We start from the raw sequence: 25,226 nt of genomic DNA on the forward strand, positions 1-25,226 counted from the left end.
TCGAATCAAATCGAGAGAGGCGGCCCAGGACCCAGCCCTTGTATGGGAGGAGATGCGTACGCGAGCTCGAGCACGAGCACGTACATATGGTACACAACTATATATAAAATGAATACCTCAGCTGGGCAGTGGTAAAGATATGAAAGAAACATTGCAGAAAATCTATCGAGAGAAAGAAATAGCGATACAGGGAAAAGGAGTGAAGATAACAGAGCGCACGTACACGAAAGTAAAAAGCGCGCTCACAAGCCCCAAGCTCAAAACCAGTATACAACAGATACGTTGAGGCAGGTGAACACGGTCTGACACCGCAAGCTCCCAGCGTTGTGTATATTCAACAACAAGAAGAAAAAAAAAAACATCAAGTAGAATCTCATAACTGTCATCATGCTGTGGACAGCCAGCCAATTTATTAGGAAGTTCTCGACCGCTACTGTGAGTAAGCCGATTTCTTTTCATTTATTTTTTAAATCTGTAGCTGAATATTATTGGTATTACTGTCACCATTCATGATGCTTCTAATTGTAATAAGGGTTGCCTGTTATTACGCATTGCTATAGAAACCGTGCAGGGGCCTAAATGTAAGTGCAACGCGTTGCAAGGCAGGTGCGTGGCTAATAAGTGAACTTGACTTGCGCACTGAATGCATGCTTGCCACTGGGCTCCCCTGGGTCCTAAAACATGCTAAAAACAAACGTGGATTGCAGTAACCACACACCAATGTTACGGGACCCGAGAAAACGCCTGTAAAATTTCCAGTTTTGTTTGCTCGCTAAGTCCCACGTCTGGTTGTACTGGAAAATGTCTGTAATAACGACTGTATTCCCACCAATGTCATGTCTAAACGTGTTTTATGCCGTCTATACACCGCGCCTCTATAGGCCCGCTTCCCAGTTTGATGCCTCTGTTGGCCACTGTTGTCCGGGGGCAACTGCGAGCACGGTTTACGTATAATTATTATACCATTATGTTTCCAAAAAACAAAGGCCAAACAAAACAACCTTTTAATGCGAAGCCTACTAAAGAATGCATAATTTTTTTTTTTTTTTTTTTCCAAGTCAGCTAGGCGTAGAAAAGACCTTGCGAGTTGCCTTGTATAAATTACTCTTTTATATTATCGCATATATTCAACAGCAACATCGACCTACGATTTCTGTATTATATTTAATGACAACCGCATATAGCCAATTTTTTTAGAAGATCAACTTCTGCCTGTCTTATTTCAGCCACGTTGTAGCCTACACAGTGGCTCCCTAGATGGAGCCACCCATGCGCCAATGAATTGCATCAGCAATGATTAAAAAAAAAAAAGAGAAGAATCTGCCGACTGTAATGTGTAGTTATGCAGAAATCGTGTGTGTTAGGGTTAACTGGATTCTGTTGCTTGTTCTGTATAGTGCTAAGACAAATATACAATGGAATCGTTACTGTGGATTATTTGTCGCTGCAATGTAACAAGGTTATCGCTTTAGTTGTAGCTGCTTGAAGTATTTTGTGTTGCAATGAACATGATTGTATGTATTAGTTTTTAGCTGGCGATTACTGAATAAACCTTTTTTTTTATTGTGGAAATAGAAAAAAAAAAAAGCTAAGTAAACGAAATGACAAACGTTTCAAAGTTTTTCAGTGTCTGGTACACTGTCGTTATCATTATTTATTTTTATTTTTTTAATAGGCTTTGAATACTGTTAGCCCTGCTTTTCTCGTGAATCGTTTCATCAAATCTATTTAAAATAATTTTGCAAGGAATAATATATTTCTGTAGCATGTTGCTGTGAAAGGTAAACATTACAGAAGCCAGCTTGTGCCAGCATTCAGCCTTATTGTATCGGGCACATAGATTATAAAAGTTACCTTATCTGTGAAGAGTAGAGAAATACTGTAGCGCTATACAATTCTCCTGCATCTCTTTACTATATAGGTTGCTGTCACTGTTGGAGATCAGCTGCTAGTAAAAGGATTATTATGATACTAGAAACAGACACAGTTATTTTAACACAGATCCTGGAGTTATGCAGGAGTTTTTATTTTAGTTTAAAACATTTTATGTTGGCAATAAAGAAAGCATATATAGATGTTTTAATGCATATTAAATACAATTACTAGACTTACTGTAAAAACAAATAATGCACTGTAATGTTTAATAAACATAGAAAAAGCATGGTAGTGCAAAGTCCAGCAGGGTGACTCACAATGGTAAATCTACAGATTTAATGGTGATAAACATTTATAAAAAGAGAACATTGAAATGGAACTGTTCAGTATGTGTTTTTCACCTTTTTAACCCCTTCGGTCCCGGTATGTTAACATATGCCGTTGGAAATCGCGTTGGAACCTCGGGGGACTCTTTAAGGCCCCAGTGGAGGTATTGAATTATATAATGTATTTTCATATTCTTTAGCTCGACAAAAATAAACCAGGATTAAAAACAGTGCGAGCTGAACTCCTGTAACACACCTGTTAAAATTTAAGTGCAGATCTTTCTGAAAATTCAACTGACCTGTCACACAGCCATTGTATTTCAGGAATTTCTGAATGCCTTTGGCACATTCCACTCAGTCCGTCTAGATAGGGGCAGTTATTTAGCATATTTGGATTTGCCTACTGAATAATGCAAATGGAGTGCTAAGAACATTTCCATATTAGACACCTATCAGTTGTGCACATATTGTATGTACACAATTTGTTTTTCATGCTTTTGTGTGTAGACACAGACTCCAAAAAATGGCAGTTTCAAAAGTGATAACTCGTCTTGATCAAGAAGGGAATGGAAACATTCTTGAGAATTCTGTTTTCTTTTTTCTCTGACACCAGGTATATTACCAAAATAAGCTAAAACTTGCTCTGATTGGCCAGAGTCTGTTTGGACAGGAGGTGTACAGCCAGTTGCGGAAGAATGGCCACAAAGTGGTGGGAGTGTTCACAGTACCTGACAAGGATGGGAAGGCAGATCCTCTGGGTGAGTGAGGGGCTGAGTGCTGTCTCAACAATACAAACTGTCCTCGGCAGAACAGCCTTATCTGACAGCACTCAGAGGGCACGCCCGGGGCTAAGCAGCTGATACATCTTTAAAACAACAGCTGGATACTGTTCTCACCCACAAGACCTTTTGAAATATATTGAAAAAGTCTTACAAAGATGCCCCCCGTAAGAGGGTCACATCGTCAACTAAATATGTTTAAAAAATAATACTCTAAATAGATTAAACAAGAGACCATCTGCTCTTTACTGGAGACATCTGTTTGCTGTACAGCTGAGTTGTTTTTTTTTACCTGCAAAATAAGGTAAATGAAATTTTTATAGTTAAACAGTATCTTGTACTGTCACATTTTGAGATAACTAACTAGCTATTAACTAGATTGAAAGCAGTTCAGAAAAAAGATGAGGATTCTCAGTTGATTTGTCATGCTAAAAAGGTCATCCATTCTGCAGAATGTGGCTATCCAGTTGTATTGGAGTCTTAGTATCAGCGTTTGCGTTTGCAGCTCCGTTGCATGTTGACAGACATTCCACCCAGACAAAGTCTGTGGAAGGACCCAAAAATGAAACTCAAAACCAAAACAAAGCTGTACAGCCAGGAGTAGTTAATGTGAAGGTCACATCGAACCAGTCAATAACGTCCCAATCTTAGATGGGCGTACAGCTGTGACGGTCCATTATTTTCCCCCTCGTATTTTCCAATTACAGGTCCCTTCCACCGCAACATAAGTGGTGAGTCATCTGTTGTACTGCTCTCTGTGAAGAACAGATATTTAATTTATTTTCCTGATAGCATTGACTATCATTAAAAGCTGTAGTAAGTTCTGTGAAAGTTAATTTTCTACTTCATTGCTTCTGTCAACACATTTTCAACATCTCCTGTGCTCTCAGCAATTTTTCTTTTATCCAGCTTTTCCAGATGACCAAAAAGGAAGAGAAATATATATATATTTTAATTAGCCCTAGTGAGAAATATATTGACTAATGGTGGTAGTTCTTCTTCTTCTTCTTCTTCTTCTTCTTCTTCTTCTTCGAGCGCTACACACAGCAAAGCTTCCTCCTGGTCTCTCCCTCCTCTATATAGTGAGCCCTGTTTAGTGAACTACTCCTAATTACAAAGCGCTGTGTACACTTATTTGAATTTCAGTCAGCCTACAAGTAGTATGGTTTCCTGATAAAAGAAACTACAAAAATGGCTGATGTCATTTTCCAGGGTCACTCAACTATCCCTTATAGATGTTAAGGTCCATGTGTAAAATGTATTGATTTTAATTCTCAGCAGTATTTACATACAGCACTTTAATAGACTTCATTAACGCTTCAGAAAAAAATGCTTTGTCTGCTTCTTCAGTAAAAACATCTTGGGGCTCCTGAGTGGCACATCCAGTAAAGGCGCTCTGCATGAGGGCAGGATGCGCCCCATAGCCTGGACGTCGCTGCTTCGAGTCTGGGCTCTTCCACAGCCGACTGTTGATGAGAGTTCCCATGAGGTGGCGCTCAATTGGCTGAGCGTCGCCGTGCACTAGCGACCCCTGTAGTCTGGCCAGGCGCCTGCTGGCTTGCCTGTTAGGTGCCCGGGAGCTGCGTTGTCCTCTGGCGCTGTAGCTCCTGGGTGGCTGGATGGTGAATCCACAGTGTGTAAGAGAAGCGGTTGGCTGATGGCACAAGCTTCGGAGGACAGTGTGTGTTCATCTTCGTCCTACCGAGTCAGCGCAGGGGTGGTAGCGGTGAGCTGAGTCTAAATAATAATTGGGCATTTCAGATTGGGAGAAAAAAGCAAAATTAATATGCAACGACTACATTTTTAATTAAAAAAAAAAACAAAACAAACCACATCTCAGGTATGTCTTTCAAGTGGATATTCCTTGCTGCGATACCATATGCAGTCCCTTTAATAAACAACCGAACTCATGTCACCTGGTGCAGCATCAAGTATTCTGATCTCATACATTCTATGCTGTTCCCTTCCAGCTGTGGCGGCAGAGAAAGATGGCACACCTGTGTTCAAGTTCCCCCGGTGGAGAGTGAAAGGGAAACCGATCCCGGACGTGGTCGATGCCTACAAGTCTATAGGAGCCGAGCTGAATGTCCTCCCATTCTGCAGCCAGTTTATCCCCATGAACGTGATCGATCACCCCAAACATGGCTCCATCATCTACCATCCCTCCATACTGCCTGCACACAGAGGGGCTTCTGCTATCAACTGGTGAGTGATATCTCTGCATAGTTCAAATCTGATGTCTCTGTAGAGGGCAGCATGCTTACTGGTTCTCAATACACCCAAGTCTACCCACAGGTATGTCACTTTGACAAGGCACAAGTTTCCACAGAAATCCAAATCAAATTACAGTACAACTGAATCGGTTTAAGAAAAACCGCACCTCGGATCTTGAAGATACAAACGAGTGCAACTGCAGTGAACTGACTGGTAACAACTGGAATTTGCCATTTCTGTAAAAACAGAGTTGAATAATTTAAATTCAGACCCAAAAACAGAGGCCAGAAATGTGGGATTCATATTTGATTCAGATTTATGTTTTGAGGCTCATATCCGTAATATCACCAAAGTGTCTTTTTATCATCTACGAAATATTGCAGATTAGGTCTTTCATTGCTGGATTCTGAGAACCTAATTCATGCTTTTGTCTCATCTAGACTCGATTATTGCAATGCTCTTTTTGCTGGTTTACCAGACCATGACTTTTCACGGGTACAGCTTGTTCAAAATGCAGCGGCACGGGTGCTTAGTAAAAAAAAAAAACACTACATGGCCTGGCACCCGATTATCTAAAAGAGCTTTTGTCCCTATATGTACCTAGACTTGCTGTAAGATTGGCTGATTCTGGTCATCTGTCCCTCTCAAAGATTAGACAAAAATTAAAGGAGAAAGAGCTTTTAGCTGCTATGCTCCTAGATTATGGAATAAACTACCATCTGACATAAGAGATGCAGTCACTAAATATTTTTAAATCAAGATTAAAAACTCACTTTTTTGATCCCCAAAAGAGGGGGAGGAGAATGTGTTGCCGGTGATGTTCACCTTCTCAAGACTAGCGGGAGGTATGAATATAGACTGATTAACAGATTACCAGAGATATATGATATCATCATATAGGTGAATCCTGTAGCTAGATGTTTCTACTAACTCCTCTCTGCACCCCTATTGACAGGACTCTGATTCATGGAGATAAGAAGGCTGGGTTTTCCATATTTTGGGCAGATGATGGATTGGACACAGGACCTATCCTGCTGCAGAGGGAGTGTCCTGTTGAGCCCAATGATACGGTGGACACACTATACAACCGTTTCTTGTTCCCAGAGGGAATCAGAGGCATGGTAAGACTAACAGGAGGTTAGTCATCTCAGTAGGTTTTCTTCCTGTAGATTTTGCTCCAGTGCAAAGTTTTTTGTTTGTTTGTTTTTTTTTTTCCTAACACAAGGTAAAGATCCTGTGACACTACCACACTTCTGAAGAATGCATAGTCTTCAGTGTACTGCATATGCACAAATCCATTGAATGCTGACTCAGCATTAAATGTGTTCAGCCTCCTTGGGAATTAATAGAACATGCTCACACATGTATTTCATTTAATTCCCCCCTTCAGGTGGAAGCAGTTCAGCTTATCGCAGATGGCAAAGCTCCCCGCATTCCACAGTCTGAAGAAGGAGCCAGTTATGAAGGTATTCAGAAGAAGGATAATTGCAAGGTAAGTGGCTGAAGCCCAATAGAGTGCTGTATTGGCCTCAAGATTTTAGTAGGATTAGCGAGGAAAGTCATCTGGTGTTAGTGCTCCTCATTCTGATGGAGCATCTCTTTAGGCAGCTGAGGTAGAGACTTCCAAAGCTGGGCCCATGCCTTCAGAATTGAGCCCCTTTGTAATATTTGTTTCATAGGCTCTAATGGTAAGAGTCAATTAGCTTGACATTATGAAAAGCAATGAGTGGGCTGCAGTGGTGAGGTGGTATTCAAATTTGGCAAAAAAAAAATTGCACTGTACAAGTATACCTCAAAAGTGCAAGTAGAAAACAATGTTGTTTCAGGAACATCTTGATTTGTGTGAATGTACCACAGGTACATTGAGCTCAGTAATGCCACATGGTCAAAGACTGCCTTGTGTTGATATCGCACATGTCTGTTAATAAACTGTATCCCAGCCTCCAGTTCCAAGGAGTTGAGAGAGGTGAGGAGTGTTTATAACTGTGTAATGCATTGCCCAGATTCCTAACAAGAAGATCTATTTTTAGGCTATGGCAGGAATGTATACGCTGTAGCAGTTGCCAGAGGACAGTCGTTTGTCTTCAGTGGGTTCCTAGAAGGTTGTGCAACTTGGTGGCTACAGCAGTGCCATGGCCAGCCATTTGGTCTGGAGCAAGAGTGTCAAACTCCAGTCCCCGAGGGCCACAGGGTCTTCTGGTTTTCAGTCCAACTTAAGCTCTCAATTAACATAATTGAGATATTTTTAAAATATTTTTCAAGGTATTTTACAGTTGATGATTTTAAAAAAATGCACTTGATTCAAGGCAAACTGCCTATAAAACATTTTGAGGCCTGGAGAGAAGTGTTCAATTTGTCCAATGAATCAAATGATTAGATCCATTAAGTAATTGAGAACTCAGGTAGAAGGAAAGCCAGAAGATACTCCAGCCCTCCAGGAACTGGATTGACATCCCTGGTATAGAGTGTGCTGATGTCTTATTGTTTTGACTAGGTCTCTTTCAACCAACCAGCAGAGGCCATTCACAACTGGATCCGAGGCCATGATAAAGTTCCAGGTGCATGGACTGTCATCGATGGTCAGGTAGGAAATCGTCTTTACTTTACCGCACAGTAGTAGTAGTAAAGTAGCAGTGGTAGTAAAGCACAGTGAAAGCCTTGTGAAATCATGGTTCAGCATGATAAGGTTGGAAAAGCACACCACAATTAATGATGGATCATCCATAACTATGAAACACTCAGTAGTGCTGAATAAATGTGAAATGTTTTTGTGGTACAGTGGTGTTATTTTGTTAATTCCAAATAGGTTAGTAGTAGAGCCATGGCTTCTTCCTCTCTGTTCTTTCGTTCATTGAGCATTTTGGTTGCATATAAAACTAATACACTTGTGTAGTTTGAAATCGTGGTCATATTGATTGAAATGCAGTGAGACTGGAGTAGGTCGAGACTGCCAGTGGTCGAACTCCTATTTATGTTGTGCAAATCTCACAGCTGCTGATCTCCTAGTTTCAACAATATACCAAGCTGTAAGTCTTTACCAATACATAATGTAAACACAGTTGGTGGTTAATGGCTGTGTATGCTATTGACCTGTGGGAAGGTTGTGCAGTGTAGTCTGGCAGGTGCTCATTCCAGTTCTCACTTTGTTTTGGTCTTCTGACCAGCAGTCGGGTGATGCTGTTTGTTTCTGCTGTCTCTTGCATTTTCTGGTAGTAGCTGGTTCCTTGAAATCTGTACCTGTCAATGTTTTCTTCGTGAGTTAGATTATCTGTGTGGTCTCTTTCATTGCCTTTTCTTAAATGAAGTGGTTTGCACTGCGCAGGTGTAGAGGTGATGCAGTGCTCAGGAATGATCTGAAACAACACAGTTCACAGTTAAACATATCTTTATTTGGCTGGGTTGCTTGTTTTGCAACTAGAAATAAAAACCTGGCTCTACACAACAGTGTGTATTGCACAGGTAAACCACAGGGTTCAGTATCAAAATAATAATAGATACTAAACAAGACACACACAAACACAACACGGTCACAAGTCCAGAGTGAGTGCTCTTAGTGAAAGTGGTGATTTACAGGTTTATACGTGGACAGTTGTGAAGTGTAGTCTAGGTTTAATTGCTGGCTGTTTATCTACAATTCCCCGATATTATCCTTCTATAAACAACAAACGTAACAGAGAAACAAAACAACACACAAAAAACAACACAACACACAAAAACTCACGGTTTCTTTATAACACAGTACTCCTTCACTGGCCCTTTCATAACCATAACAAAGGAATAGATTGCTTTGCAACATCCCCTGGTATACCCTCAGTAATGCCAGCTTTGGTAGCGAGTGCAATCACGTATCCTCCAATCCACAACTGACACATCACCTACCGCAGTAAGGTGCTGACTTCTGTAACTGTGACTCCTTCTCCTTCCTGGATGGCCGACTTCCAACTGACCCTGGAATGAATTGCCAAACCATCCTTTCCAGGGCACACTGGTCCTGTTATATTGTGCCCTCGCAAGTCGGGAGGGAGATTGTTGACTAGGATTCATTTGCTATCTGTCACAAAGACATATCAACTGTAGTCAGTTTAGTTTTGTGCCATTCTGTTAAACAACATTGAAAAAGACTTCTAGTTGAAGTGTTACTACATGTCTGTAGGTGTAGGTTGAATATTAGTACCCAGATATCATACAGTAGCTGTCCTTGGTTAGATGCCCTCAAAAACAGTTCCCAGTTTAACCAAAGCAAATTATATATACTGTATGTGCAGTTGCCCATATAATTGGGTGTCTAAGGGAACCGTTTATAGGCAAATCTATGTAAAGACCAAAAAATTACATTTAGTTTAAAGAGGAGTCAGACAAACTTTTTTTTTAGCTGTAATTTATATTACTGTATTCATAACTTTAAACACTCAAATTATAAAGTACATTCTGAAGTAAGGGTAAAGGTTTTATGCACAAGACGAAGTGCGTGTTCTCTAGTAATTGTGTATTGATTGTCTTTGAGGTACTTTATTTAATTACAAGAACAGCGTGTTTATCAGTAGTAAAGATGACATGTTTGTGTGGTTTAGGTGGTTACCCTGTATGGCTCATCCCTTCTTGGTGGCTCGGTGCCCACAGGGCAGCCCCTGGATATCGAGGGAACATCCCAACCTGGCCTCGTCACCAGCAATGGCCTGGTCCTCTTCGGCACTGATGGGAAAGCGGTAGGTACAAATAAATTTTTATCCCAGAGCTCCATGGGATAAATCTGCAAAGAATGAAAACCTAGATAAATATGGGAAAATTGTGAATGCCAACTTTCCTGGTGTGAAAGTTATGCCAGGTTGTTTTTTGGAAACCTGTCCAGAGACCCTGGATAGTTCACACTGTCACTGGCATGTGCTATGCAGTGTGGAAAGTGTTCATGTGTCATGGAAAAATCACTGAATTTATGTTGTAATATGTTGTGGAAAGCCTTTATTACTTATTAATTTTTTATTTGCAAATATATATATTTTGTTTCTGGTCAAGATGCTGTTACCACCAGCTGACTGAACCATGAAAGTTGTATTTTATTATGTCTTGCAGGAAAGTGTAGTAAATACACAAATGCGTAAGTTCAACTGAAGGGAAATTTCATTTCTGTTAATTTATCACACCAAAGCTTTTGTAACATCACGTTTTTCATATTTCTTTAGACAACACAACTTTTCAAAGCAAAATACAACATTGTTGAGTTGAAATACAAAAGCAAACCTGATGTACACCTTTGAAATATATACATTGGTTTAAAATCCACCTATCAAGTGTAACGTTTTCATTCATTTTCGTTTATTGAAAATAGATTTTGGAGCGCTTTTAAAGTATATGATGAAATATTTTTTTCAGTGAGTTGTGGGGGCATGAAAAGCTGTGCCCTCTGACATATCTCTTTCTTTCCTCTGTAGCTCATGGTGAGAAACCTTCAGTTTGAAGATGGCAAAATGATCCCAGCAGCCAAGTACTTCTCAGCCGGGGAGAGTGTGAGTGTGGAGCTCACAGAGGAGGAGAAGAAGACTGCTAAGCAAATCCGGGTACACTCTATTGAGTTTGAACTTTCAGCTTGCTTGCTAGGTTGATGGTAGGCACTATCTCATGCATTTATGGAATATAGGGTAATCCTTTTGACTTGGAATGATATAAATCTACTTATTTTGAGACCGTGTGTTGATTAGTTAAGAGGATGAATGTTTTTACAAGTAGGTGCATTGTTGATCTTCGCATTTCTCATTCTGGTTCTCTCTTGTCACAGGCTATATGGAAAGGGATTTTAAGCAACGTTCCAAAAGTTGAGGAGTCCACAGATTTCTTCAAATCAGGAGCTGCTTCAATGGATGTTGTCAGGTGAGTTTCATTTAATTGGTTTGGATAATCTTTTAAATGGATATTAAGTAACAATCATATTTGCCTTAATCCGGGGTTGTTTTTAGTACCTCTGTATTACCTTGCTGGATTCTAAAGGTGCCTAACTTTGGCAAACCTCTTACTGACATGATAAGATACATATTTTAAAATGTGCACAATTCTTCAATGGTCTCTTATAAAACTTTGTGATAGCACTTCAATTTCTAAAATTCTAAATTATTTTAAATGTAACGCAAACTTGACAGCTATGTATATAAAAAAAAAAAACCTTTAGCCAGACTTACAGGTGCACTTCTGTGACAAATTTTCTTTTCAGCCACCTCTACAGTTACAGGACTGAAATCCATAGTAGTTGTGAAATCCCACACTTGTGTCAAAGGCTTGGGGCTGAGGCACCGTGAAGGAGGAAAACATGTTAATCTGTTCTATATAACACCCCTGCATTGGGTGCCGCCCCAGGTTAGTGGAGGAGATCAAGCAGAAGTGTGACGGACTGCAGCTCCAGAATGAAGATGTCTACATGGCCACCAAGTTTGAGGACTTCATTCAGTTGGTCGTGAGAAAGCTGCGCGGGGAGGACAAGGAGGAAGAGCTCATCGTAGATCATGTAGGTCTTTATAAACCACAAGGAGATGATGGTACTAACTGTTCTTTCAGATTGGTATATCATTTACATTTGAGTTTCTTGAAGCAAAAGCTCGTACTTCGTCAAGTCGTTCTGAGGTCATTTCATGATCCAGACAGTGGCGGATCGAAATGAAAATTCTCATTGTCTATTTTAATCCTGCTGGTATTAACCCCCAGGAATTGATGCCCTTTTTACCAATTGTAGTAATATTGTAGATTTACAGGGTTTAAGATGTGAAACCTGTCTTCTAATCTGAGTCGAAGGCGCTGCAGCACTGGAATCTGACTTGTTAATACTCTTTTCTTCAGGTAATAAAGAATATAAATAACATGACTGTGAAGATGCCTCATCAGTGCTTTATAAACGGGAGATTCGAGGATGCTGAGAATGGAAAGACTTATGACACTGTCAACCCCACTGATGGATCAGTAAGTAGAGATTCAGAAAGATCTGCAATTGCCAGATATGTATCTGCCTGAATTATATTACAAAGTAAGCACTGAGGACTCTATTTATAAATTACCAATTGCCTTTATTTCAGACTGCTTTTTTTTTTGTAATCCAAATTGAACCAAACATTCTAAAAAGAAAATGGAAAGTGTTTTATGAAACTCAAATATTGAGGTTTTAATAAGACATAAACACAAACCACACTTTCAGTGGCAATACATAGCTGTTTTAAACACAAAAGAAAAAAAAAAACATTACTGTGACAGGGTACCCATGTGGTGATGTCAGGCCAGAAGCAGGAACCAAAAACAAACAAAGTAACTGCAGTTGCAAAAAGATGTGGCATGTGCCATTTATTTAAAGAACAAAAATAAATAAAATATTTAAACAAAAAAACTCAAAGAGCAAAATAAAACAGGTACACAAAAACAAAATCACAAATACAAAAGCACCAAACATAGGTCAGGTTGGGCAGATCGCTTTCACTGTTCCTATGTTTGTTTTTCTTCTCCTTTTTCCTCTTGCTCACCTGTACTTCTCCTCTGTACTCCCACACAACTGCAGAGCACTGCAAGCTTTTATGCAGGTGACCTTCTCCCGATTAGCAACATATTAAATCACTTAATTTGGGAGAGGGCCACCTTCTACACAAGGTTTTTACTGGAAGAGGACGAGCTGCCGACCTCGCCTGTGCCAGAACACATTTAAATAAAAACAACAAAACAAACGCACAGCTACTGCAAAACCATGCTTCCAGAAAGTATCCTTGAAAACCTCAACACGAGAACAGGGCTTAGCGCTGAGTTACAATTTTTCTCTTGCAAATGTGTGAAAAACAAAGGCCTCTTGTAGTTTCAGTGTCCCAAATGTGAGATATATGTGCTTACCTAGGAAAGATTTAGTATACTGTTGAGTAGAGTAATCTAACTTAATACCTGGACGGTTTTGCTGTGATGTATGAGAGAGTTGTGATACTGCCCCTAGGCCCCCTTGAAAATAAGACCCCTCCACCCCCCACCCCAGGGTAACTAGGTTAACAAATAAATATAATGCTTATTTCATGACATTCTAATACTTTGCCAGGTTATTTGCAAAGTGTCTTATGCATCAGTGGGCGACGTCGACAGGGCAGTAGCAGCGGCCAAAGATGCCTTTGAGACAGGGCCGTGGGGCAACATGAATGCAAGAGACAGAGGCAGGCTGCTGTACAAGTAAGCACTTTGGGCCTGGTTTACAGTATCAATGTCTTTTACCCCATTTTTTGTAGAGGCAACAAGCACCCCAAAAAGATATTTAAGGTGTGCCTACTGTGTTTGTTACTACCAGTATTTTTTGTAACATTTCTTTAAAAAAAATGTACATTATAGTTTAAATAGTGTAAAGTAGTGCAGCTACACTCTTATTTCCATTTCCTCACTCCAGATGTTGCCTTGTAGTTCCCAATGGTCGCTTTCTTACAGGATCTACTTGTTGTGTCTCACAGGCTTGCAGACTTGATGGAGGAACACCAGGAGGAGCTAGCTACCATTGAAGCCATCGACTCTGGCGCTGTCTATACACTGGCCCTGAAGACTCACGTGGGCATGTCTATACAGACCTTCCGCTATTTTGCTGGATGGTGCGACAAAATCCAGGTATGAAGTGAAGTAAGAACTTAAATACGTTCTTTGCTACTGCAGATACAGGAAAATGGCTTCTTAATATTTGAGTGCCTGTTCATCATTAATTAAAAACAGATAAGGAGCTTCTTAAGAAAAAGTGATTATGTATAGGAAATCACATGTCAGTGCAGTTCATTTCCATAACCCTAATGTTTTTTTTTTATAAATGTGCTTTTTTTTCACTTATATTCATGCTAGTTGCAAAATCTGTTTAGGAATTTAAAATCCTAATAGGGGATAGGTAAAATCCAGTCAAATTAGAAAGAATGAATAATAACTAAAGGCAAGTGCTTTTGGCTGATCTTTAGCTACTGCCACATGTTCATGACACGTAGCCCTGAGGCAAGATCAATGGGCTTATAGCAGCAACACTAATTTCCCACGATATAGCTGTTTAAATACAAAATCTATTTCTAGTTCAACTGCTGCTATATAGCAGCTGTTTAAACATGACAAAGTAAGGGAACTTCACTCTATTATAACGCATTTGTTACAGCTACTGTTAATAATTTGCTTTGCATCGCGAGGGGCTACAGCACGCTTTTACTTAAGTATGGCTAAAGCAGAAATTATGTTTCAAATATAAGTTCCAGTTTTATTTTAGTTTGATCTCATATACTCCAAATTATGCATTTGCTTTAACTGGAAATAATTCTATTTACATTCCGGGGATTCTCTGAAAAATTCTATAAAGCATGACAGCCTTTGTGTGCCACATCATTCAACACAAGACTTCCTTTTCTTCTATAGGGCACAACAATACCCATCAACCAGGCTCGCCCCAATCACAACTTGACCTTCACCAAAAAGGAGCCTCTGGGGTAAGTGTTGCTTCTGTTGTGAACTGAGCCAGGAGCTCAGTATCTGAAGACACAGCCTGCACCTTGAGGAATGTGCATGGTTAGCTAAGCAGTGAAGAGCTGGAGACTGCATTAGAACTATGCAGCAGGTTAAAATCCTGTTGCATACACTAACACATGGACGTGCCTCTCAGCAGCTATGGTGAACTACAGAATATACATTTTTATGACATTGTAACTGCAAAATGAAATGGCTATTATACAATTCAAATCCCAGTTATAAACACGTACATTTCACAAGTATTTTGTGCAACAAATGCAAAATGCAAACTTAAGCTTTCTGTCACCTTGAAGTGATAATTTCGCTTCCCCAGCCCAGCCCAGCACAACAACATGAACATGCTGCCAGTTACCAAGCTTCCAAGGATACATATCACAATGGATCTTGTTTTTGTTTTTTGTAACAGTGTATGCGCCATTGTCATTCCTTGGAATTACCCACTGATGATGCTGGCTTGGAAGAGTGCAGCCTGCTTAGCTGCTGGCAATACCATCGTCCTGAAACCTGCCCAGGTAAGCAGATACAGGAAACCCCTCCCAGATCAGATCAGACCATTAGCAATAGGTGTACAAAAAAAAAACACTGAATGTTCCTGCTGTTTGTGTCTTTGTGGGGCTTGAGGAGTTGCAGTAACAATTGAAATACTTTGTACTCTCTGCTCATCAGGTAACTCCATTGACAGCACTGAAGTTTGCTGAACTTACAGTCAAGGCTGGCATCCCCAAGGGTGTTATAAATATTATACCTGGATCAGGTGAGTGGATTTATCAGTGATGTCTGAGAATTGCCTTCCATTTACTGTTGTGTAAGTTTCGTGTGTGATTTGGGCTAACTGGAGCCACTGCTGCTGTTTTCTGTGCTTCTCCATGGCTCCAGGGGGTCTCGTTGGACAGCGTATGTCTGATCATCCCGACATCCGCAAGCTGGGCTTCACTGGCTCCACCCCCATCGGGAAACACATCATGAAAAGGTAGGAAGTAGAAACAGTATCTAGGAAACAGAATGAAGGAAAACTGATGGCCATCCCAGCAAAGTGAATGAAACATTACACTTGGTAGGTGTTTTTTTTGCAAGGATCCTTTCACACATGGTAGAAGAATGAACTAATTTACCAATCATTAGCACTGCTAACAATATCTTCTCTTTAGCTGTGCGTTGAGTAACTTGAAGAAAGTGTCTCTGGAGCTGGGAGGCAAGTCTCCACTCATCATCTTTCAAGACTGTGACTTAGACAAGGCTGTGCGAATGGTAAGACCTGACACCATGGACTGCCTCCTGGACAGCTATTTGTTTATACAATCAGTGAAGCAGATGCTGTCTTAATAGAACAGCGGGCTGCAATGGGTTCAGCATTTTTTAATAGAAGTTATAGCAACCAAACCTGGAAAATCACGTTCTTATGCAAGTACATGTGCTTTGGGGAAATGGCTCCTGTGTTGATAAACTTGAACATCAATACAATAGAACAAAATTAGACACTGTCTGGACTACTGTTATGCTAGACTCAGTGTAGAAGTAGGAGAACTACAGTACTTGATTCCACAGATATGCAATGGAATAGTTGCTGCTTTTGTTTTCTAAGTACTGCCTGTACTAGCATGACAAGGATGTAATCCCACTGAATGAACTGTTCTGGTACAAAATATTGACTCCTGTTTTAATAAAGCGGGTTGCTGAATCTTCCACAAGCCCTAACAAAAGTTTTGCTTCCCCAGGGTATGGGATCTGTATTCTTCAATAAGGGAGAGAACTGTATTGCTGCTGGCCGTCTATTTGTGGAAGAGTCTATACATGACGAGTTTCTGAGGAGAGTGGTGAGTACACGTAGGCAGGCTTTAGTGGCAATTGTCATGAGAGCTTCTTTGCATTCAGTCATGACCTGAATACCCCCTGCCATTCAGTCCTGGTGGTCTAAGGATGTGGACTGACCTACATGAGCGGTAACTTGAGACAGACACACAGAGGGGATCAGTCCCAAACCTGTAAAGGCGAAAGCCATGGAAAATAGTGTCTTAGCTTCTGCATCACCAAGCTCCCTTAACACATTTTAAATTTTATTTTGTTTTCCTCTGTTCTGTTGCTCAGTTATGTAGGGACCCAGGTTGTTCACACTAAGTTTTAACTGGTTTATTTATATTGTCCGAGCTTATCTGCTGTCCAGAAGAAGCTGAGCGGCCTGGGTTTGAAAGCTAAAACCCATAAGCTGCCTTGTGTGCTTTCTGACAGTTGGAGGAGGTTAAGAAAATGAAGATCGGAGACCCACTCGACCGTTCCACTGACCACGGACCCCAGAACCACAGGGCGCACATGGAGAAGCTGCTGGAGTACTGCGAGATTGGGAAGAAGGAGGGAGCCACACTGGTGTATGGGGGTCAACAGGTTCAAAGGCCAGGTATAACCACTAAATCCAACCTAAGGATTTAGTGCCAAAATATGCCTTCTCTGACTCTCTGTGTCTGCTGTCCTATATATTTACATACTTGTTCTAGCTATAACTCTACTTCTCATGGTATAAGTATAATTGCAAAATAAGTAATATATCTGTTTGCCTTATTTGTTCACACACTTTATTGTGTCCTTTTCTTTGTCACTATAAATTCCTGTCTGTGTCCATGTAGCTCTGTCCTGCAGACTGTTTACAGTTGTTGGTCTATTGCTGGTGGGAGGTGTTGGTTTTACCGTTATAAACTTGTAGTTTTGAGTTCCCTTTCCCCTTTTGACATAATTTATCTTGTTTTCTAGGTTATTTCATGGAACCAACTGTGTTTACAGATGTAGAGGATCACATGTACCTTGCTAAAGAGGAGTCATTCGGGCCCATCATGGTCATATCCAAGTTTAAAGATGGGTAGGTTTTCCAGAATAATACTTTATATATACTGTTAACTATCTTTGTGTGCCAGCTGCTAGGGGATTGCAGGCTAAGCAACAAACAAACAAAGGGAAGCTTTCTTGAACAGTGTGTGATACATCCTTCAAAGTCTGTCCAGAATCAGGGTCCCTACACAAGATCCAAGACGTTGACATCTAATTTTTGGCTGTTCTGCAGGGGAAATCATTTCTATCTTACTAAATTGTGCTGCCTTCGCACAGGGATGTGGATGGAGTTCTACAGAGGGCGAATGACACTGAATTTGGTCTGGCATCAGGAGTGTTCACCCGGGACATCAACAAAGCCATGTATGTGAGCGAGAGACTGGAGGCAGGGACTGTGTTCATAAACACCTACAACAAGACCGACGTGGCCTCTCCATTCGGGGGCTTCAAACAGTCTGGCTTTGGGAAGGACCTTGGTAAGAGAGATACTCTTGTCTAATTAATGTTCTGCAGCACTGAACTCCGCTCTTATAAAATACTAGTATTCATACATTTTATCTTTTAACATGTTTGGGTCTTGACACATGACACTCGAATATATCTTGTATAAAATGATACACCAAGTGTGTGTTTACATATTAGTATCAATATAATTCTACTGTTTCTAGTTTCCGGTGAGGGCTGGCAGGCATTTCTGCTCTAATCAGAAGTAGAGGTTTGTTTCATCTTGCAGAGGCTTCTGCATATTCACAACTGCACTGCCCCTGCAACATCAAGAAAAGTGGTTGACTGCATGTTATTGAACAGTTATGATTCTCTTTTTCTTGCAAGCTGTAAGACTATAGCTTGTACTTCTGCAAATGAAATGCTGCAAATCTGTGACCTTACTGTGAGCCTTATTTATCCATGTACAACATTTGAATTTGCTCTGTACCCTTACTATCAGTACCATTCCTCCCAGCACCTGCTCCTGATACTCCATATAATAACTTCAAGGTCACCATCCATGGCTGTTGGGGATGCAACTTTAGGAAAGGGAATTGTTAATAGCCCCAAATGGCATGCTAGTTACCTAGGAAATGGGTGGAGTGTGAGACCATGCATTCTTGTCAGAGGCCCTTTTAATTCAGCTTTTCTTTAATTTGTCTGAGATGATTGGTGTACAAATAAATCTGCAGACAAACTTCACAACATCAAGATTGTTGGGTGGTTTCCCAGACCACGATATGCACTAATCTTGGACTACCCAATGTTACCCTAGGTGGAGTCGCCCATGTACAGGGTCTCTGAAAGCCAGCCATTTATGTATAATGTTTCAGACTTCACTGATTCCACATCAAATGAACTACACTAATTGTACTACCCCCGACAGAATTAAAAAGCAAGCTTTATTATTTTCTTATTTCCCTTTTCTCCCACACAGGAGAAGCAGCTCTCCATGAATACCTCAGGACTAAAGCGGTGACTGTGGAATATTGAGAGATGAGTTCATTCAGAAGCTACTAAAAAGGAACCACCCATTCCATTCTCTCTCGAGCACTTTACTCTGCTAACAGGAATCACCTGTTAATTCGCACAGCAAGAAAAACAACTAAATAAGTGGACATCGAGTGAACTTATGCACTGTTCATTCACTGCTACTACTACATCCATGTGCCTACTGATTATTAATTCTGAAATCTTGGGGGGGGGGGGGGGGGGGGGGGGGGCGTACATTCAGTGTGTTTTTGACAGCACATATTTTATATTTATAAAAATGCTTCGAGTATTAATGTAATACAAGATCATTTATTTCATTGCATTTTATTTTGCATTTTAGATCAACCAAAACTTTTAGACTGTTTCTGTAACTCACTGAGAGTGTATACCGTAAAACTTCAATTAAACGCCTCCAGCATTTACAATATATGCCAGCAGACCTGGGTGATTATTTGAGACTGGCATTTATATTAGATCACTAGCTTGATATGCTTCATGTGGTCATTGAGAAGCCATTAACACACAACCTTGTAGCAACTTCGGAACTCAATTTAAACATTCCAGCAACTTTGTTAAAAGGTTGTGTGTCAGTGGGAACTAAGTAACAGTTTTGTTTTATAACAAAATTACATTGTATTGTACACCCTCAAGTATAAAGCAGAAGTATTACTAGTCTTTTTATATGCACTGGTCAACAAAGATACAGTATACAAAATGTTTGAAAATGAACAAGCAGAAGTATGAATTTGCATTTAAAAATGGAATTAGATCTACTATTGTAATATTAATAATAATAATAATAATAATAATAATTAAATCCACTAAGACAGCCCTGTAGATATCAGAACACAGGTGTATAGGCTGTGCTTACAGCATAATAATAATACAAACTTCAAAAATGTTTGAAAAAAACAAGTATGCATTACATATAGGCCTACTTTAAATTACATGTTATGTTATTATTATTTATTAATCCTGAGATTCACTTTCACTGTCACTCATTAACAGTTCATTTCGCTCAAGCTCCTCCTCATGTTCCTCAGCTTCAATGACAATGACAGAGACCCAATGTTTATTTACAATACTTGTTAGCAGACCCGGCACACATTGGAGACAGGTGATTATTTGAGACCCGGCAATTATTTGTTTTATGGTATATTTAGACCACTTTTGTCCTAGATCTTTTATCCACTCTCATTGTTCTAATGCAAAAATAAGGCTGCTGCAGTCTGTAATCCAACATGTAACCAAACATTACACAAAATTATATATAATTTTTGTATACTTCATATTATAAACTTCTCCATCTATCTGTAACAGCATAACTAACTGAGAGCCCTCTGTTCTATAGTGCAGGTTTAACACCCGCCTCTAATGTGGTGCTCATTACATAACTTAAGCCAGCAGACCAATTTCTGACAGCTTGCAATGATAACAGGCTGCTGAGTCCCCGTTGCAGATGGAAACAAGGCATACAGTACGTTCCCATGAAACCTCAGAACCTTTAAATTCTTTCTTTCCATGAATTAAACCTAGTTTCTTCTCATACCTATTAAAAACCCTGTGGAGGGGGTAAACCTGTAATGGATACATTGATCGTTTAGCTCAATAGTTCTAGTATACCTGGACTACGTCAAAAGTAAAATAAATACATTATACTTTTAGAACTGCCATCCATTTAACCATGTCCCTTGAATTTAAATGACCAGTGTCTAGCAATCATGCTAAAAGTTGTAACCGAAACTTGCTGTGTGTGGTGAAAAACATCTTGCTTGCTTGTTTAGGTTTAATAAGCCATATGTTGACTGGGTACCGAAAATGGTTTAGCTGCTTTTAGATGAAGTGTTAATTCAAATGTGGAGAAATATAAACTTGGAATGGAAAGATGTTACATCAAAGATTTCATCTACACTACATTTAATTTTGAACTAAAACAGACCAGCTTTTTAAGCATGAGACTCCAGGAAACTTGAGATGCTTGGATTAAATCCAGGTGAGCTTGTCTTATTGCATTTTAAAACCTATATGAATCTCATTCTAAACAGGGCTATTCCCTTCTTGCCTGTACAAAGGGCTACCCTACATAAATATTTCAAGTAAATAAAAACAAATTAAAAAATGACTATGTACGACTCTTTGGAACTTGGCAAATGTTTTAATAATACTGTTCACAAAAACAAATCTCAACACTGCTTCTTACATTTTGTATTGGTGTTGGTGTAAATAGGAAAAACAAACGGTATTAGAAAAGTGTTATTATAATGTTTGGACATTGTAGCCAGCTGAAACACAACGTATAAAATCAATACCTTCCTCTTACTTTTAGAAACGCAAAATCAGAATTGACATACATTTTAACTTTTAATAGATGCATTATTGTATCAATCTCAAAATAGTATATACAGTATATAAAACAGATATCCATCTACATCATGATCTTTATAAAACCTTTTTGTTTCAGTCAAGGTAGGCTAACTAAATAAATGGGTAGCTAATGCTATGGGATACAGATATAAACTCAAGTTTGCATTGATCAAAAGGTAAAATCACTGTTTCCCAGACCCTTTCACATCACAAAATCAATATTACAACTGGCCCCACAAAGCACATTGCCAACAGGCACACAAAGATGCCATGGACTGAAAATGCACTAGGGAAATCCAAAAACTGAGCCACATGTGGAGATGCTTGGTATAGCCTCTGCTTGGGAAACTGGGGCTTTAAATCTCCAGCTGTTTATTAAACACTGCCCACATGCGATAAATATCCCAGATCTATCCCAACTAACCAGTCACTTGACTTTTAATTAAGACCTAGAACCGCTTTAGGGATACCAGCAGAGAGGTCCACCCTTAAAAGAATTATGAATGAGAGGAGGCCATCAGTCCTCATAGCTGGCTTGGGTAAAAAATTATCACTACCTGGCCTACTTTTACAGATTTTGAATTTGTCAAGTTGTGCAAATATCCAACAAAATACAACAAATTACAGCTTTATGAAGGCCCATGGACACACCTGGCAAAAAACATATTCTGACCAGTCCTTGGAACTAACTGACTATTTTAAGTCAGACCTAAAGTATTTTAGTTTTTCTTGGGTAAATTAAAAAAAAAAAAAAAAAAAAATGTTACGTAACAGCAACCCTGCAGGTTGACTTTGTGATCCTGGGTCCCTTTCAAGTCTTTCACAAATGAGGTTCAACAAATACCTGTTTTTCCACATGGGCTAACCATTCATGCTCTCCAGCACTTCAATCTTTCCTGTCCTCTTAACCCGACTCCCAGGTAGTTTGAGCTGGTCTTTCCTCATATCACTGCCCCCATACTCCTCGTCTTCCTCAGACTGAGAGCTTTCGCCCTCCGATTCAGATTCTTCTATTTCACTATCGTCAGAATCATCTAGTTCCACTAACGCCACATCCTGGGGAGGAAACAGAAACTTAGTCAGCAGAGGTCTCAGGATGTGATCTACTGATCACTCGCTACGTCTCCCGGGGGGGGGGGGGAGATCTGCATTTTAAACTACTTACAGGTTTACGACAGTTGGTGCAAAGTGTTTTTGCAGTGTACCACCGCTAAACTATTATATAAATCTATCTCAGCAAAGTAACAACAAAAAAGAAAACTGATGTTTTTACATTACATACCCTCAAGTTGCTATCTCATTGGTCCACAAACAAGTGCAGTGAATTAAACAGGTATGGTGCAGTTCTACAGTTCACATTGCAGAAAATGGCAAAATAATGGAAAGGAAGGTGAAAAATAAAGATTAAAGATACATACACATATATATATATATATATATATTTCTTTTTCACTTGTGAATGGAGCGAGCGGGGTAGACGGGGTTGATCACGGATATTGTTGACAGCCTGTAAACCCCCACTCTCCTGGAATAATCCATACATTAGGGATGTATAGCTCACCTTCAAACAGTGTGCATTTGTTTTATCGGTCTGCATGTGTACCAGTTATGTGAATCCCTGATTATGAAAGAGGATACAAGGCGTTGGAAAGCCAGATTCTCTGCAGAAAACATGTAGACATAATACTTATCGCAGTCACAGTAACTACAGCTTTTTCTTTGTGACCTGATGTTGACGGAGACAAGCGTGGTGATCCAGCGAATCATAAAATATACCACATGTTTAAACAAGCACCCTGGTGTAATAAGAATCTTAACTTCATTCAATTTAGGATCCTGAGCAAAAAAAACCCAACACGGCAGTGGATCCCAGATTCCTGCCATTTTTTTCTTTTTCTTTTTTTTTTTTTTTTTTTTTTTTTACTTGTCCTCACTTTCATCTCTGTGTATAGTACAACCACAGTAGAGTCTCAAATCAGCTACTGTGTCAGGAAATTTGTCTTATAAACCAACACAGGCTTATACAATTTCCAGTCAATTATCAGCAAAGTCAAAAAGAAACTAAAAGATGGGTCTTACACCATTATCACGCACAATTCAAATGTGCTGTCACCATTCTACTGTCCAAGCCAAGTAGTATAAATTTAGCTAAATAAATTTAGTATTATTTAGCCAAATAATAAAAATCATGGATCAAGAGATGATTTGGATTCTGTCAAGTCAGTGTGGTTCTCGCTGCCCATACACCCTACTTAAAGTGTTATGTTTTATGTATATAGTGGCTAATAATGTAATCACGCTTTACCATCTCAATGATTTTCTCAGAATTGCCTTCGATGTTCTCAATGTCGAACTGGCCAGCTGGAGATTCCTCCATCTGTAGTTTCAGTTTCTCATTGGCCTGGGCCATCTGTGGTAGAAAACTCTGCAGTCTGTCTAATACTGGAACACAGAAATTGGTTCCCTTAAAAAGACATGCATACAGAAATTGAAAACACTTCTGTCAGGTGCAAAGTGTGAGCGTGCACAGAAGCGGAAATACAACAGTAACTGGCTCAACTTGGCTTGGAGCTTGCATTTACCTTGGCTGTGGATCCCAAATGCCTGAAAAGAACAGCCTTCATCATTCCATTCAAATCATATGACTATGACTGACCTTTTACCTCTGCTAACCTGCACAACACAAGCTACAAGCCAAAGGAAGATTTAGAAAAAAAATTATACCTTGATATTGTAGCAACCGACCAGAGCAACTTTGATTGCAAACAATCTTATAGTCATGGCAATTAAAAATGACACACGCCATTTTGAATTAATTTAGAAAATGTCCCATTCAAGGAAAAACAAACAAAAAAAAGAGTAAGAATACATAAGCCTAGTGATTAACCAATATGGACAGCCACTGAAACCCTCCACCTCCCACATTACAGACAAACACCCCAACAGACTAAAAACGTGCAGCCTTTGGGACGATATGGTAATAGATGGTAGATATTTCTAAACTCACCACTGCTCCTTGGGACCTTCACAGTCTGCGGCGAAGCCCCGTTTTTACTGGAGCGCGTCGAGTTTAGGAGCAGTCTGTCGTGAATGCCTGTGAGGGGAATAGAGAAAAAAAAACTGAAACATGGACCATTTAGGCGCAAGGAGATACGCACCCTAGAAAAAGTCAACATTAATTCTATGAAACGAAAACATCACACACTGACTTGGCTCTTCAAACTGGCTTGAAACATTACATAAGTAATGTCTGTTACCTACATAAGAATTTATCGGTTCAATATGACAGGTTGCGGTGTATTTGCTATTACACAAAACCATTATGAAACACCAGAAACAATCGAGAAAATAACTTTGACCTGGTGGATTTGATAAAATGTCACATACCTCCTCCATTTCCAACAGACAGTAATTCCTTAGAAATAGTTTTCTGCTGTTTTTGTCCATTCACTTCGCCACCTTTCACAACCCTGCAGCCTTCCATGCTTTCGTACACGAGTTCCCCCACAAACAGACTAACAACATCCGGGTCGGTGTGTCAGGCTACATCGGAAAGTTCAAATACAAAGGAAAGCCTTAGCGACGTAGTTTAATGCGAGTAAGACAACGCGCAATGCCCACTACTGGGAGGCGGGATAAATTACAACAAAAATATATAATGACTTAAAAGAAATGCCGGTGTCATTAATTTGTTGAAATGCGACCAAACGCCATCTTAATGTTACCCAAACGCTAAAGAAAACTACGCAATCCGTAAAAGGACACCTTGCCAATTAAAAAAGAAGATTTGTCTCTGAACATGACATAGTAATTCCATGAGCACCACTTGCGATTTCGCCATAATGTCACATTCATAAAGTACCTCGCAAGCACGACTTATTATCTC

The 25,226-nt window shown here is 39.7% G+C and overlaps 2 protein-coding genes across 3 annotated transcripts; one reads left to right on the top strand and one right to left on the bottom strand.

The window, feature by feature from the left end:
- The first annotated feature begins 66 nt into the window (after positions 1–66).
- LOC121318469 (mitochondrial 10-formyltetrahydrofolate dehydrogenase-like) lies at positions 67–19,198 on the top strand. 2 transcript variants are annotated; one of them, XM_041255177.1, is made up of 23 exons: positions 67–435; positions 2,815–2,959; positions 4,951–5,185; positions 6,150–6,315; positions 6,585–6,686; positions 7,689–7,778; positions 9,766–9,900; positions 10,624–10,749; positions 10,968–11,059; positions 11,540–11,687; positions 12,017–12,136; positions 13,242–13,369; positions 13,642–13,792; positions 14,570–14,640; positions 15,087–15,192; positions 15,347–15,434; positions 15,557–15,650; positions 15,829–15,928; positions 16,396–16,494; positions 16,907–17,072; positions 17,423–17,528; positions 17,774–17,973; positions 18,921–19,198. In XM_041255177.1, exons 1-23 carry the CDS (start codon positions 388–390, stop codon positions 18,974–18,976), a joined length of 2,772 nt encoding a protein of 923 aa, XP_041111111.1. In that variant the 5' UTR covers positions 67–387; the 3' UTR covers positions 18,977–19,198. The 2 variants fall into 2 exon arrangements, with proteins under 2 accessions (XP_041111111.1, XP_041111112.1); XM_041255178.1 differs by lacking the exon at positions 2,815–2,959 and having other exon boundaries at positions 68–435.
- A 1,913-nt stretch (positions 19,199–21,111) lies between these two features.
- Positions 21,112–24,866, bottom strand: nopchap1 (NOP protein chaperone 1). Its single transcript, XM_041255179.1, has 4 exons — positions 24,728–24,866; positions 24,348–24,434; positions 23,646–23,782; positions 21,112–22,396 (listed from the first exon to the last, which is right to left on the bottom strand). The coding sequence occupies exons 1-4, from the start codon at positions 24,822–24,824 to the stop codon at positions 22,202–22,204; spliced, it is 516 nt and encodes a 171-aa protein (XP_041111113.1). The 5' UTR covers positions 24,825–24,866; the 3' UTR covers positions 21,112–22,201.
- Positions 24,867–25,226: the final 360 nt, after the last annotated feature.

This window comes from Polyodon spathula, chromosome 7 (assembly GCF_017654505.1).
Source record: "Polyodon spathula isolate WHYD16114869_AA chromosome 7, ASM1765450v1, whole genome shotgun sequence".
In the NCBI taxonomy this organism is placed as follows: Eukaryota; Metazoa; Chordata; class Actinopteri; order Acipenseriformes; family Polyodontidae; genus Polyodon; species Polyodon spathula.

Coding starts and splice junctions, on each gene's coding strand:
- LOC121318469 (XM_041255177.1), top strand. CDS start 388: ATGCTGTGGACAGCCAGCCAATTTATTAGGAAGTTCTCGACCGCTACT. Junction 15,193..15,346: donor TCGTCCTGAAACCTGCCCAG/GTAAGCAGATAC, acceptor TCTGCTCATCAG/GTAACTCCATTGACAGCACT. Junction 17,073..17,422: donor TCAACAGGTTCAAAGGCCAG/GTATAACCACTA, acceptor CTTGTTTTCTAG/GTTATTTCATGGAACCAACT.
- nopchap1 (XM_041255179.1), bottom strand. CDS start 24,824: ATGGAAGGCTGCAGGGTTGTGAAAGGTGGCGAAGTGAATGGACAAAAA. Junction 24,435..24,727: donor GTCTGTTGGAAATGGAGGAG/GTATGTGACATT, acceptor TTCCCCTCACAG/GCATTCACGACAGACTGCTC. Junction 22,397..23,645: donor CTGAGAAAATCATTGAGATG/GTAAAGCGTGAT, acceptor TTTCCTCCCCAG/GATGTGGCGTTAGTGGAACT.